This window comes from Danio rerio, chromosome 5 (assembly GCF_052040795.2).
Source record: "Danio rerio strain M-AB ecotype USA chromosome 5, GRCz13ab, whole genome shotgun sequence".
In the NCBI taxonomy this organism is placed as follows: domain Eukaryota; kingdom Metazoa; phylum Chordata; class Actinopteri; order Cypriniformes; family Danionidae; genus Danio; species Danio rerio.
Genome location: NC_141025.1, coordinates 41583312 through 41599906, shown reverse-complemented (window position 1 = coordinate 41599906; position 16595 = coordinate 41583312). Strand labels below are relative to the sequence as shown.

Genomic DNA, 16595 nt, shown 5'->3' with positions numbered 1-16595 from the left:
ATGGTTGTCTATGGATTTGGATATGGTTGTCTGCAATGCAGACAAACAGCTGCATCTTCATTTGCGTCTTTTGAAAACCGCAAGAGCAGCAGTTCGTCTTTGCTGTGTCACTGTTTTGTCATGTTTCTGTGCTGCTGTGCATGCAAAAGTACTTAGTATAAGAATTATTTCATGCAAAACTTTTTTTTTTGCGTTTTATTTAGCCACGCATAAATGTATGCCTATCTCTCATTCCGTGTTGTTCAAAAAGCTTGTTTCTCAATATGCGTTCTTCAGCGGTCTTGCGTCCTCGTGTACTCGTGAAACGTCATCATCAGCTGCCTAAGTTCAGTTCCAATGCTCAAGACCGCAAGTACGGAGGACGCGTGAAACTTCCCGGATGTGTTCTTGATATCGAGGACGCACCGATGCAGACTTGAGCACCGAAGTCCCAGAAGTCATTGCGACTGGAGGTGGGAAGCGCAGCATTTTATTTAGATTTATTATTAAAGTTCAGAGATATCCCTTATTTACCTCAGGAGTTTCCCTAAATGAAACGGTGAAGGTAAACATTAACATGAACATCTTAATAAAGGAATAAACACATTAATTGTGTTTGTTTGATGAAATTCGTATTAAAATTTGTTTTATTTATAATGTGCAGAGTATATTTATAATGCTTTTATGCAAAGTATATATTTTGAAGAGGGGGAAACAATAAATCGTTGTACGAAGGCTGTAATGTTTAATTAATTTCCATTTAAAACGCGTGAAGGTCACATGACCATCAGGAAGAACGCAGCATCCCATTTCTCAAAGGACGCGTTCTCTGCCCTCGCGGTCTCCTGAGTTCATTCTTCCGAGGACAGCTGGCAAGACCGCACTCTACAAGAACGCAAGTCCATTCTCTGAGAAACAGCCTTGGTTCACAAACAAAAGCGAAACCTATGCTTATTGGTTGTGATATAGCGAGTTTGAACCAATCTGGGCATGGAGGAGGGACAATGCATCAATGTATCATGTCTGATTTGTCCGGAGACACAGTGACGAGCGTTTCTTTGTCAAATCAGCGTTGTCAAATGTTGATGACGTAACCGCACTGATTCCGGAGCCTCTGAAAGTCCGCGAATGTTACGTGATACAGCACTGAAAAGCTGAGATTCTCTTCTTTATGCCAATCTTTGAATTGTATGAATCGGATCAGCGGATCAAAAGTTATTAAACATTTAAGAGCAATACTTATTTTTAGCCGCGGGCGGCTGTCTCGGTCTTTAAGGGTTAAAACCGTTGATATGCAATTGTTCATGGTATGATAATCGTGCACGTTCAAATCGTGGTAAACCGTCATACCGGTATATTGTTACAACCCTAGCAAGCACACACACACACATAGATCTGGCAGCCTTGAGCCTTTACAGATCAACAGGGGAGAGCCTAGGTTCACCGGACACTGAAGCCAGCATACGGGCCACACATTCTGTCTTTATATTCTGCTCTGTGTTTGTCATAAAGTCATCTGAGCTCAATGATCAGGTTTGTATCAAAATCTGACTCCGAGGGCAAATCTGCGCCCTCTCAGCTATTTATCAAATATCATCGGTCATTTTCCCGCGATTGACAGCAAGAACGAAAACAGAAGCGTTGATGCTACGTGTGTTCAAAATAATCTAAAACGCCAAATAGAACGAATTTATGCCGCATTTTCTAAAATAATACATTCTGTATCTAGCTTTTCACTTGTACGGTGGCTCTGAACTGTCAAAACACCTCTAAAAAAGGCTTTTTCGGACATAATATTTATAATTTTTGGCCTATACATATCGGCTATCGGCCTCCAAGTGTGAAGAATTATCGGTTATTGGTATCGGCCGAAAAATTCATATCGGTGCATCCCTATTTGATATAGTACCTAATTGTTATAGCTGGCTTTTGTTATTTTTTTATTGGTTTATTTATTTAATGTGATTTTTATTATATCCGATATTTGTATTTCTTTAAATTATTTCAATATTAGGCTATTTTATCTAGATATGACACTATTGTTTTGAGCCTACAAAAGTGGACACGAAATTTGTAAAGTTTAATGTCTTTCTGTTGTATTCAAATAGTGTATTATCTCCAAAATAAATAAAAACAATAAAAAAATAAAACAAAAAAGCCGCTCGCGGCATCAACAGAGCTACGAAGGGAATGCTCTTTTCGTCGGTCTCACATTCACATACAGGCATCTAAACGCGCACAAACCTTTTAAACTTGACAAAAACTCTCGAAAACCTTTACTGTCTGCTGTGTCTTTAATATGGTGTAAAGATTATTATGCGTTATTGAAACATCAAGGAGGATGAGGCAAAGAAAGTCACTATAAATTAAAACTACTTTATTATTTTATGAAACAGCCTTACATTTAAAAGAGAAACATAAGGGCGATCATACGCAAAAAGACCCCAGCCTATAATTTTTTCCAGATGTTTTCTCTCCCTTATTTATTTATTTGTTTCTAGCATTTGGCCCATTATCTCCTACCTGATGCATTGTCTGTAATAACCTCAAGGGGTGAGGCCCAAAGATAGTTGAGAACTTGTTTCTTCCCCAGACCGGCAAAATGGAGTGGTCAAACATTCACATTCCATATGCTATCAGTATGGATATGTCCCAATATGTCCGAGGACCACAATACAGAAGGTTCCTGAGGTTTGCTTTGGGTCCCCTGGATCCCCTGCATTCAAGCTAAATTTTAGAGGGTGGAAAGTAAATGCTATTCAAGCATCTAGGTCGGCCATCACCCAGGTCAAGGTCAGCCATCACCTTTGGCAGTCCAATACTCAACACGAAGTATGGGATAAGTATAATAAAGCCTTGTTATCAGGAAAACCTTTTTCCAATATTTGCAATCCAGCAGGGTGTTCTACCCCCAACCTTTACACAGATGACTACTTTTTAGGTATTTTGGAACCCTACGACAATGCGTGCATGCTTTTCCCTAACTCAAAGCAAATCAATCTTGTCAGCCATAAGCACAGTCATGCTGAGCCAAGAAACAGTTTTAGAGAATGTTAGGTCTTATGGCAGCAGTGTCCAATGTGATACCATGTGCCCAATGCAAAGATCATCATCTTGTGTGGCACATAGATGGCCTGGTGATCAGGGCCTGGAGATCATTACGTATTTGCAGTCTGGTGCATCAGATCCTTTTGTGGGCCTGAGGGAACCTATTCCCTCGTAGAACAGTCTCAATCCAAGGCCATCTGAATGTAGAAGAAGATAGACTGTTGAGACAGGGGCTGAGGCCAGAGCAGTGAAGGCTGCATCCACATGTAATGGAGACCATTTGGAGAATGTTTGACACAGAAGGCTGACATAGATCTCTTTGCCTTTTGGTTTTGAGAAACCACCCACTGTCGACTGTGGTGATCCCTTTTGCATCCAGCTCCACTGTAATTGCCATGGTACAGGTGTGGCCGAGGCTGTATTCACACGTATTTCCCATAATTGCTCTGCTCCTGGGTATTTTCAAAGAATATCCATCAAGACGGGTTCTGCTTTTTGTTGGTAGCGCTATTTGGCAGGCCCAAGATCTCATCAAGCTAGCTGTTTATACTGTATTGAAATCTGAATTGTGGGTCCCCTGCATCCAAGCAGACTTTGAGCAGGTGGATAGTAGGGTCTGTCTTCCTAGAAAAGTAAGCCCAGGTTAGGCAATCACCATTGGGTGTGCGAGCCCAATCAACACAGATTATGGTGGCCTCTAAATCCTTCTTTTCAGAGAGATCCTTGTCTGATATTTGCAATCATCAAGGTGGTTTTACCAGGTGGTGTACCCAGGTTTATCAAATGGAAATAGAAACATTTTGGTGCCTTGAAGCGGACAGGTTATCCGGGCACTTGACAGTATGGCATTGCATTCACATAGTGTCAGTTTTGGCACAGCATAGGAGTTCCCTAAAGGAGAATGCCCCAGGTAATGACTACACGAGGTGATATCCCACCAATACATTGGAGTGATTTTACATATGCTTTAGGGCTCCTATAAATAGGAAGTGCTCCCATAGCAATAGTTCGATACCCTTGAGGAACCATGGATTCAGTCGTAACCTGGGTCGTTTCCTGAAGCCGAAAAATAATGAAATAGCCAAATCAAGAGTCCTCATTTAAAGCTGATTGAAAACCTCTGGAAAAAACCCACTGCAATCACTGAACTGTGAGACTGAAAGAAGACCTGATCAAGATCACAGTAGAGCAGAAAGAAAGGCTAGTGACGCCACAGATGTTCTGAAATGGTTCAAGGCAAAGGCATGCACATTTCCTACTACTTTCTGACTTTTAAAAACTACAGAAATTTTTGTTGAAATGTTTTTTGATGCTACAGCCATTGCTGTTCACTGTGTGTTGTGGTAAAGTTTTTTTGTTGTTGTTTATGTGTATTGGATATTTTGTAAATAAAATAATAATAATAAAATAAAATAAACATACAAACCGACCTAAAGAAACTTTAAAATACATAACTTGAGAAACACTGAAAACTGTGTTATTTCAAATACTGCATCTAATTTAGATACCTGATACAATTTAAAAGCATTTTCCTCCACACAGATGTGAATTAAGTCAGGCCATATCCAATTCAATGCGATTGGCAAGTATGTCAGAGTTAAGTGAGGATCGACGTGTGGAACTTGATCCCTTACTGTGACAGGACACACATTATGCCTACAACAGGAACAGAGATGACACTGCGATTAAATAAAAGGCCTATGGCAGAGCTCATTGCCTTGCTAAGCCAAACTCACGTGGCTCTAGGTGTTTGCAAACAGCTAAAAGAGGTCAATCGCTCTCTGTGACTTCAACTGCTAAAAATAGACCAAACCATGGCAAACTCCCTAGTAATGTAGTTCGTGCTGATCAGATGCAACTGACTACATTTATGAGCTTAAACAAAAGACTGACCTGCGTGGTCTCTTTCGGCTGACCACCAAATGAGTGACATCAACACCAAATATAAGATTTTCTTCAGAGTAGTGTCACACAGTACATGTCACACGTGCCGTTAGTCAATATCAGGATATCTGCTGACCGGGTGGCACACAATCCTATTGGCTGACAGACTATACCAATCAATGGGGAAAGTGGACCAGTGTTTATAGAATGTATTAATTACTTTTGGTAGAAGTTGTTTGTAAAATCCTTTCTGACAAGCTAAAAATGCAGACTTGTCTTTCTTGTATAAAACAGAACAAGGGCATGATACTCATTTCCTTCATCAGGACCTAAGTCTTTGAAAAACATCTCCAGCAAAATTCATCATGTCAAAAAGTTGGCAATAAGCTTGTCTCAAACATTTTGCAGTCTCCTTGTCTCATCCCCAATTGAGTTCTTACTATAACCACAATGCATGCCTCTTTAGTCAAGTGAAAATAGCAGTGAAACACAAGTAGAAAGTGGAGGTGGCTAGCCAAAACATCCCACACCGAACACAACCGCACTGGTGGAGGGCAGGTGTCACTTTCACATGCAACCACAATGAGTGAATGCAGAGTGCTCTTCCTCAGGCCAGTTTCACACTGCAAGCAGAAGCGGTATGCACTGTTAGCTAAGTTAATTCATTCATTTTCTTGTCGGCTTAGTTCCTTTATTATTTAGGGGTCGCCACAGCAGAATGAACCGCCAACTTATCCAATAAGTTTTTACGCAGCAGATGCCCTTCCAGCCGCAACCTATCTCTAGGAAACATCCACACACACACTCATACACTACGGACAATTTAGTCTACCCAATTCACCTGTAGCATATGTCTTTGGACTGTGGGGGATAGGGCTGGGTATCTCTCCAAAATGTTCGATACCGATACCGATACCCTAAATTCGATACCGGTTCCGAACGAAACTGTTTTTGATACTTTGATTTTTAAAAATATATATTTAAACAAGATTACATAACTCATAATCTCTGAGAAACTTTGGTTTTATTTTTTCTGGATTTTTGGGACACTTTTTACAGCAGGCTTATCTCTAAGACCAATAAACAAAGGAACAATAGCACAAAATGAACAAAGTGTAGTTAACAATATATTAAAGCAAACAGTTTTAATAAAGTTCAAGCAGTTTTAAATCATTTAATTTTAAGTATTTGTGAGGCTTACTGCTGCTTAAAGGTTTAGTTCACCCAAAAATCGAAATTCTGTCATTAATTATTTATAAATGAAGATATTTTGGATTTAATCCAAAAGCTTTCTGAACCTCCCATAGATAAATAGTTGAATAAAGTTATTTTTGTTTACTTTGCACACAGGAGTATACTCGCAGCTTCATACAGTATAATCATGATTGAACCACTTATATCACATGGACTTATTTTGACTGTTTTTGGTTCCTTTCTGGGCATTGAAAAATGCACATCCAGTAAATCTAATCTTTCTCCACAGTAGAAAAAGGTAGCAAATCTTTGACAATAAAATTGTAGACTGACTATAACATTAATTTGAAGAAAACATGAAAGCTAAACTGTTAATGCAGCCAAGGATAAGGACATTTAAATGAGATAAGTTTAATGTGAGGTAAACTTCATAATTTACTGTTAACCTTAAAGCATTTTAGTATCAACTTAGCTAGGTATTTAAAGCCATAAAAACAGTACATAACGTTAGGTCCAAAAAAAGGATTAATAAATTTACCCCGTACTTACAGCATACTTCTGGATAGGCTGGAAAACTGGGTTGGGCAGTCTGGGACAGTCCTCAAATGGTTCAGATCTTACCTTGAAGGGAGAGGTTACTATGTCAGTATAGGTGACCACAGGTCGAGGTGGACACCCATGACGTGTGGAGTCCCACAAGGCTCGATTCTGGCACCGCTCCTGTTCAACCTTTATATGCTCCCCCTGAGTCAAATAATGAGAAAGAACCAAATCTCCTACCACAGCTATGCTGATGACACTCAGATTTACCTAGCCTTACTGCCTAATGACTACAGCCCCATTGACAACCTCTGCCAATGCATTGATGAAATTAACAATTGGATGTTCCAAAATTTTCTTTAGTTAAACAAAGAGAAAACTGAAGTCATTGCATTTGGGAACAGAGATGAGGTTCTCAAGGTGAATGCATACCTTGGCTTAAAGGGTCAAATAACAAAAAATAAGGTCAAGAATCTTGGTGTGACTCTGGAGTCAGATCTGAGTTTCAACAGTCATGTCAAAGCAGTAAGTAAATCAGCATACTATCATCTCAAAAATATTGCAAGAATCAGATGCTTTGTTTCCAGTGAAGACTTAGAGAAACTTGTTCATGCTTTTATCAGCAGCAGGGTGGATTACTGCAATTGCCTCCTCACTGGCCTTCCCAAAAAGACAGTCAGACAGTTACAGCTCATCCAGAACGCTGCGGCCAGAATTCTGACCAGAACCAGCAAATCAGAGCACATCACACCTGTCCTCAGGTCTTTACACTGGCTGCCAGTTACATTCAAAATAGATTTTAAAGTATTATTACTTGTCTATAAAGCACTAAATGGCCAAGGACCTCAATACATTACAGATATGCTCACTGAATACAAACCCAACAGATCACTCAGATCTTTAGGATCATATAAACTAGAAATTCAAAGAGTTCAGTCAAAGCAGGGTGAATCTGCCTTCAGCCACTACGCCCCTCGCTGCTGGAATCAGCTTCCAGAAATGATCAGATGTGCTCCAACATTAGGCACATTCAAATCATGACTGAAAACAAATCTGTTTAGCTGTGCCTTTACTGTATGAGCACTGTGCGACGTCCGACAGATTGCACTATTATGTTTTTCGAATAGGTCTTTTATAACCTATTTTAACTCATTTTAATTTGTTTTTATCTGTTTTTAATAATTTTTATTGTCTGCATTTTATGTTCCTAAACTTGTCTTGTTTATTCTTGTTTATGTAAAGCACTTTGAATTGCCACTGTGTATGAAATGTGCTATATAAATAAACTTGCCTTGCCTTGCCTTTAAGGGGGTGTTTCATATGGATTTATGAATCATTCTTACTGTTCAGCGAACGCAAACTGTCTGTAGTTTATTAAAAATGCAAACCCCTTACTGCAAGACAGCTGCGCACCATCAGCAACCTCATAATTCCTGCAGCACGAGGGCTTTATGATTGTTTATGAGCGTCAAAAGTGGCGGATCTGTTCGGCGAGTTCTGCCATCTGTGCCACACCAGCCACTGAAAATTATACGAAGTAGGGATGTTCATTTCGGTTAATTTTGCTAACCGACAACCGCCGCTCATTAATCGGTTATTAACGATTAACTGGTCAGATTACTATTAATTTTATATTAAACAAATTGACGTGTCTATTTTGTGTCCAACACATTAAATATTGCATTTTAAAATACTGATTTGTTTTTTATATGCTAGCATATTAATAATAGAACAATAATAAGGTGCATCTTCGCACCTGCAGTGTTTAGCACAGAAGAGCAGAATAAACTAAATAAAATGAATAAAATAAATAGGACTGCCCTAAATTATTTCCACTTAAATAATTAATTTATATTACAAAACGAAAATACTGACTGATTCTTTTTAATAACCGGCATAGGCTGTTTTTTTCCAATCATATGTTTTTTTCTTCCGTCAAATAAAAATAGCTGACTTCCTCAAATTGCTTGCTCCACAGAAAAATATGCCTTTATTTAATGCCCCGCTGTTATTATTATAAATCACAAAACCTTTTACATTTTTAATAGAAATAGACAACAACAATAGAATAGACAACAACAACGCGCGCATATGTTGACTTTTTGTAAAAGTTTTGTTTAAATATGATATTGCATTAATGTGCATACATGCTTTATAAGCTGTTAAATAAAAGGTAAAGCCTATTTGTTGCGTTTATTACGCAGATCCAGGTCAACGTAAGCGCTGGTTTGGCATCAACACGTCTGTTAAACAGCAATATTCTTCTTCCATTTTGCTTCTTTGGCAAATGTGTCTGTAGGCACCGGTTATACGTTATCGTCCTGCAAGTTAAATATGTCTTGCAGTTGAACAAGGGGCCGAAAACAAGGCGCATCTCACTGCCTTTATGTTGACAAGGAAAAAAGAAGAGAAGAAGCGCGGTCCTCTTATGAAACGACTGAATCAGCTGGGAATCGATTGTGCAAAAGTGTTGCTGTCTGTGTTGTTACAATTGTAATATTTAATAATATCGTGATATTCAAGATTTGTAGATTCATACAGATCTGGATAACTTAAAACAGCGATTAGACCTTCAGAGCAGTGTTAATGCGTCCTGAAGTAAAGCGAAACGGCTATAAACTCCAGCAAGATAAAGTGATTATATACAGAGTCATACTTTATCTATAAATAAAGTATAACTATAGAAACTGTGTTCACCTTAACTGAAAGCTTCGTCGAGTTTGCTGGCCTCACGCATCGCGCACCTGTCAGTCAGTCAGTCAGCATGTAACGCCAAAGGGTTAAAACAGATAGCGCACAGCACTATATGGTTACAGAAAAGTTTGCGCTGTTATGATTCACTTACGTGAATCATAAGTGAATCATAACAGCGATGTGTGCGCATTGGTGTTAGAGAAAATAAGGTGTTTAATGTGTAGCCCGCTGTGCGTGTATTAATAGCGACAAAAAGCAAAAGTTACAACACGAAGTTCGCCTAACTTTAAAATGATTTTGAGGCAGAGGAGGTGGGAAAGGGCCGTCAGCTTGCGCTTGTGTCTGTTTACCTTTCGGAACCCCAGCCATCGCGCAGTTATCCTCCTCTGTCACGGAGGACGACGCTTGTGGTGGGCACGTTGTTATGATGACTGCGCCGGCGTGATCTTCTTGCAGTCAAACAATGCAAAAATGCTTTAAAGTGTAGTGTACGCATTACAGCCTCACATTTGACAAGCTCTGAGCGAGTGGGCGTAACCGCCATAAACTATTGATATTCAAGACAGCCTCGCTGCAGCCAATCACCAGCATTTGATCCGGGCACGTTAAGGATGCCGCAGGTTTTCTAGCTCACTGATGTTGACCAGATTATACACTTGGGTATCAAAATTTGGTACCGAACGAAAATTATTTTTTCGATACTCGATAGTATCAAGACGATTCGGTGCTTAAAAAGTATCGAACTCGATACCCAGCCCTAGTGGGAGAAACCAGAGCACCCAGAGGAAACACATGCGAACATGCAAACTCCACACAGAAACACCAACTGAGCCAACTGTGAAGACTTGTGCATCCGCCTTTACACTTCTCTCCTGACCTTGAAAATATAATTGGCTGAACCGTAGAAAAGCTGATATTAGATCGTGTGTAGGGTCGAAATTTGTGATCTTTTTTCGGATAATCATGCACCCCTAATTCTTTCACCAAAAGATTTTCAAAACTTGGAGGAAGTCTCACATTGGACGAGAAGCCCACCTTGTCATGACACCCTAACGGCACAATTCAGTGTCTGTTCACAACAAAAAGAAAAAGATGTGCAAGACTATGTGCCGATTCTCGTGGAGAAGGCTGTTTGCCAGATATTTATGAAATCGTTTTTCTCTCAGCCACCATTGTGTTTATGGGTACACACAAGCAGCATGACACATTTACAACCCCATCTACTACAGTGCGTGGGTGTGAGTGTTGAAAACTGTATACGTCACTCAGCCTTCTCAACTGTTTTAATTTGATGTATATCAGGGCCATAACAGTCTCATAACCCTCTACTAATACTCTACAGATCTACAGTACTTGACATATAACCTTACCTTTCTATTAAGTCTACACATTAACGAACGAATAAACCTGAAAATAAAAAAGTGCTTTTCAAGCCTAAATTGTTCAATTGTGAGTCACATTTATTGGCCAGTGATATAATCTGTGGAGTTAGCCAACAGGCATCTGTTTGAATTCTTAAACTGCGTCACAGATAACAGTTTCTGTTGGGGGAGCCAAAAGGTGCCAGATACAGGATTAATAATAACAGTCTGCATCTCTAAGAACGCAAAATGTTTTTAAAATACAATCAGTTGTAAATTGGTAATCTGCTGTGGATATACCTTCAGCCTGACTGGCTAGAAGGAGTCAGCAGAGGAGGGATTAACTTGCTTCAATCTGTGGTCTACATCTGATCACAGGATTGAACTGCCAACCCAATATCATCTTTACAATGGTTACATTTTCTTCCAAATATCCTCTTTTGTGTTTAACAAAACAAGTGGAGAATGAGCAACTGATGGCACAATTAAAATTTTTGGATGAACTGTCCCTTTAAATTCTGCTTAACTTCTTTTAAAAATGTACACGTTATCCGTGTATCGATGGATATTTTCCAGTCTTTGATGCATAACTCTAGCTCCAGATTGCCATACTTACGTCTGTGTCTAGATTTAATACATACTTGGAAAATTTCAAGTGCCTCCTGCAGCTCAGTCATACTTCCTCTGGAGGAGAACAACCTCTACCGGGTTTTCTCAGTGTGTGGAAACAGACTATTAGTCAGCCAGCCCACGTCACAGCATGTTTACATCGTCAGTCCTAGTTCTAAGACGCAATAGGGAGGGGGAGCTCCCCAAAACATCCTATCCCAGCCCCGTACTGTAATCTCCCAAGACTGACCATAAACAACAGCTCTTATTGCATGGCAACAGGACGCTCTCCAAAATGCATGCTTCCCATCGCTCAGTCCAAACACTTCAGAGAGTGTGTACAAACAGAGGCCAGCAACCCTCAACAGCGGAGGATCACAGAGAAGACAGTCGGCACTTGACATAGAACTATATTTGGTGTGGAAAGTTACCATACCTCTGATACAGAACGGGCAGCTGGTGAATCCTGGTGGTTGGCGAGGACGAGGAAAGGAAGGGTGCACAGCTGAGGATGCTGTAAGGCCAGGTGGAGCTCAGACCGGGATGCCTCCATCTCTTCATCTGACGCGGCACTGTTGAGGACAAACACTACTCCTTGGGAACCTTGATAATATCGGCTCCAGTACTTCTTGATAGTTTCAGCTCCTACACAAAGGGAAACAGAATTGATGAATCGTCTGTTTACATTCTGTTCAGGTGTAATCAAAAGCTAAATTCAGAGGGGAAATGAAGAACTATAAGGCTGCCTTCTAGTTCATGGGTGTGAATTCAAACTAAAATTATAATTTAAACTGAGCTGTTAAAATCAACATGTTTTTATTTTAAAGACATCTAACACAGGTAAAGCCTTTTGAAATAATTTTTTACTCGCTTGACTTCACATATTTGTTTAATAATTATTAAGAAAAAAGCAGAAATACAATTGTACAGGTTTAATTCATCTTCACTGTTTTATAGAATCTTCACGTTTTTCGTTTTTCTTCAACACGCCTTTTTAGTCTACTTTTCAATGTGAAGCTTAGTCCTTGTTTATAAAGAAATTTCATGTCTTTCATTTTTGATATAGACTTCACATTAGGGTTGGGTGATGTTGACCATTTTGGCATCGTATGATGTCTAATGTGAAACATTGCGATGGACGATGGCACCGCCGTCGTAGGCGAGGGAGGTGGGGGTCATTGTTAAATATCAATGAATTCTAACAAATTAATTAATTGTACCTACCGTTTTCACTACCTGACCCATATGGTCTTTGCTTTACCTATAACCAAACCATAAAAGTTACAAATAAATGATCACCTGTCAATCACTTTTTTTTACGCAGGACTCTGGCATGAATAGGCAAAGTGATCTGTGTCATTCTAATGGCTTTTCCCACAACTGGTGGAGGAGACTTCGTTTGGAGTTCACTGTAATTTGTATTGTGATTGACGATAACTTCCTTATTTTATTATTATTATGAGTAAATAATAAAGTAAAGATGCTAGGGCTAAACCAACGCATATGCGCCCAAAATTTTATCTATGCGACCTTAAAATACATTTTTACTGTTTTCATTGCAACATCCTGCGTGGATTTAGAAGACATTTATGCAGAATGCATCTTTGAACATAAAAATGCCAAACGCAGCACTCAGGAACAGATAAACAGTTGTTATGTGAACTTGTTGAAGTAAAAAAAGCCTGCAATGCTTGCCCCGTCTTAGTGTTCTTATTGGCCCACTGCTCTAGAACGGAACGAGAATGATTGGTTAATATCAGCTATCAATCACTCAGTCAATGCCTTCTGCCTTCAGATGGCAGGAGCTACAACCGCAAAAATGTGAAGCGCTGAAGATGAGAGAATGAAAATAACACTGACAGATTTTGTTTTAGAATACACCTTAATAATAATGGCACATCTTATTAGTGATCATGTGCAGAATGTTAATCTACTATTTACACTTTTCCAAGAGTGGAAAAAAGACTTCTAGTGGCTTAAAGTCCGCTATGAAAATAACTAAAGACATTCACTGTAAAGTCTGTGGGACGGGGTTTGCAGGTAACAGCGTTTGCAACTGAATCTACACACTTTAAGCGCGAGAGGTACTGTATAATCCTTCATTTAATCCTCATGATGCTGTCAGCCATGCAAGCGGTAGCTATATGTAACGTTTAACACAGCTCATGAAAAGACTGTTATTGCTATTAAAATGACATGCAAATAATAAGTTATATATCAACATAAATGTGGATCGGGGTGATGGATCGCGATACTGGCTTGGCATCGTGAAGTTTGATGGCCATCGGCGATGGATGATGGCATCGTCCATCAGCCCAACCCTACTTCACATTCATAAATTAGGTCTTGCACAAATCTAAAATATTGATGGGAATTTCCAGAAAGGTCTCACAAAACAATTTTGCACTAAAATATTTCTCATCTTGTTTCCTAATATCAACAATATGCTTCAATGCTCTTCTTGATTTTTCAAAGTCTCAAGAACTTTCAAAATGAACCCATTAAGCTTACAGCACTAAACGAATCCAGAGTGGTCTCAATGGGAGAAAAATACTAAATAAATTATCAAGCATTATTCTGTCACAATAATCATCAGACCACAAGTCATGTAACTGTTGACAAATCCGGTGAGATCACAATGACGCAAGTTTGCAGGAAAACAGTGGTCCTGGTGTCTCAAAACAAAATCGTTTAGCAGAAACTGTGAGAAATAAATCACACCAGAAAAGAAGCATTTGGTTTGACTTGTCAGGCTAAAGTAGTGTAAAATAACAGCACACAAGACTCCTGGGGAGATGCAAAACGGCAGTATGGTCATTAGATCAGTGTTTTCTAACACAGCGTTTTCAGAGATTCCAGTTTAGCTTGAATATATTAAGATTTGGTTCTGCTAACTCATATCTCTGTGCAAGGAGATAAATGACATGAAAGAAAATGCTACATGTTACAAATGTTGGATTTCCTCTGATAGTTTTAGTTGCCACCTCAAATGTTTAGCAAATGTTTCGTTGGTTTATGTTCCACATATGGTTCTTTTTTAGAGCTATAAATTGATTCGCATTCACTATGCCACAGTAGTTGTTTTTATTACATGGCTCTCTGGAGCACTCGATTCTGATTCTGACAGTCTGTGGTCAAGTGTTTACACTTTATGACTGCTAAACTGTATATTTGATCGTTGCCTGACAACCAATTTCCATGGCTGTGTAACACGGGTCTCCATAGCCTCTTTCTTTTAACATTCTAAAATAATTTCAGCTCAAGCATCCATTTAGTTATTTATTTGGCAACATGCCATTTAACAAGTGGGATAATGCACAGAGAGACAATCGTTTGCACAAAACGCTATTGTGGTTTATTGTGGAATAATGACCCTCTTACTGGAGGTTACGCCTTTGGTGTAAGTTACAGTATTTGTGAATAAGACCAACATGCTCACAAAGTGAGTCATGCAATAATCTCGTGTCTTCATTTACACTGTAAAACTTCAAATGTCGTGAGGTAAAATGACCTTTTTAAACAAATTATTTAATTCTCTCAAGAGTGACAAAATTGTTTCTAATTTGAATGCATTAGTTTCCACAAACATATTAAGCAGAAAATGGTTTTCGACCGTTTAATAAATAGAATTGTTTCTTGAGTACCAGATCAGTATATTAGAATGATTTCTGAAGTACCATGTGACACTGAAGACTCAAGTAATAAGGATGAAAATACATCATTGAAATCAAAGAATAAATTAAATTGATCTTTATTGAATCAAATACATCATTTCAGACATATTTAAAAATCTCATGAAGGCCAAACTTTTGAACAATAGTGTGCATCAAGTACACAAGAAATTTAAGTTTCTGTCACCTTATTTCAGGCTTATTTCTAGCAAACCTAGAGACCTAGGATGCAATTTAGGACTTTTAAAGGAATTTTTGGATGTTTCTGTCCTACATTTGGGACTAATTATTAGAGCTTGGTTTTAAAAAGATTTTTTGGAGAATGGAGAATTATTTTTAATAAAAGCTGTATACTACACTCTTTCTGCTGGGTGAAAGCATCATCAATTTAGCCAAAATGCTTAAGAAATCAACATTCAAGAATCAGGAAATATGTTTTTTTTTTTCTTCTCTGTGGAGTTCAGTGGGTGTACTGTAGATTGACAGCGGGCCTGCACATCCCCTTTGGATCGTTGTGCTTCATATTAGTGATCAGTGAAGCACATGTCCCGTACCCATCTATCATCATATTGACGTCTTCTGCCACCTATTGGTCAATGGCCTACTCAGTAAGCTAAACTTTAATATACTGGAAAAACGTGCTCAGAAGCATCTCATAAAATCATTCAAAGTACATTCTGGTTTTGTTCAGACAGAATAATGGCGTGCCCGCTGTGCATGCTGTGTGATGTTGCAGAGCACCATTATGTAAGACATATGTGAGACTAGAAAAACGAAATTTAGCAAAAACAATCTACTCCTATGACCTGTTATTTTGACCTGCCAAGAGAGATGCAGAAATGTTGAAACAGTCTGTCTTGGCTGCTCGTCTGTCCACATCTCCAGGGTATAGTGTTTCATCTTAACTCATTAAATGTCCATCATTTCAGTCTGGATCACATAAGACAGCTTGGGTCTTGAAATGCCTTTCCACAGCTCAGATCCAGGTCATGGTATCCCGCTCGAAAGCATCTAACCACAGGCAGCAGACAGTACAAACAACCGAGCATAACCGAGTCTTAGGTTTCTTTTCTCTTTAAATATAAATGAGTAAAATATTTTGGCAGTATTTAATGTAACCCACACTTCATTCCTACATTGTACGTGTGCTATTTACATTAACATTCAAAAAGTTTGAGGTCAGTACGCATTTTTAAAGCATTGATAATAATCTAACATGTTCCTTGAACACCAAATGTGTTAAAATGATTTCTGAAGGATCGTGTGACACTGAAGATTGCAGTTATGGCTGCTAAAAAATTTAGCTTTGTAACTGCAAGAATAAATTGCATCAAACAATAGATAAAATAGATAAAATTGAGCTGACGCAGCCTAGGTGAACACAGGAGATTTCTTTAAAAATATAACCATCCCAAAGGTTTGAATTTTTGATTTCTATTATCACACAAGACACTGCATTTGTAAAACAATCCTATAACCAAAGAGTTTCACACTACATTTTTAACCAGTTACTTTACATTTTTTAGATATACATAACTTTTAAACACTGTCTTTTCAGAATAAGCTTCCTATAAATAATTTCAAACTGCTGTGACAATTTCAAAAGAGGAATGTA

The 16595-nt window shown here is 38.7% G+C and overlaps 1 protein-coding gene across 11 annotated transcripts in view; it reads right to left on the bottom strand.

Annotated features, from left to right (window-relative positions):
* The window catches only part of arl15a (ARF like GTPase 15a), a 161754-nt gene that overhangs the window by 79175 nt on the left and 65984 nt on the right, over positions 1-16595 (bottom strand). For 8 of the 11 annotated variants that reach the window (XR_015490443.1, XM_087252601.1, XM_087252600.1 and 5 more), the window contains 1 exon segment: positions 11746-11954. Coding sequence is in view for 7 of the 11 variants with exons in the window: in XM_087252601.1 (XP_087108727.1) it covers positions 11746-11954 (209 nt within the window). In the remaining 4 variants the exon portion in view is untranslated. 11 annotated transcript variants of the gene reach the window in all.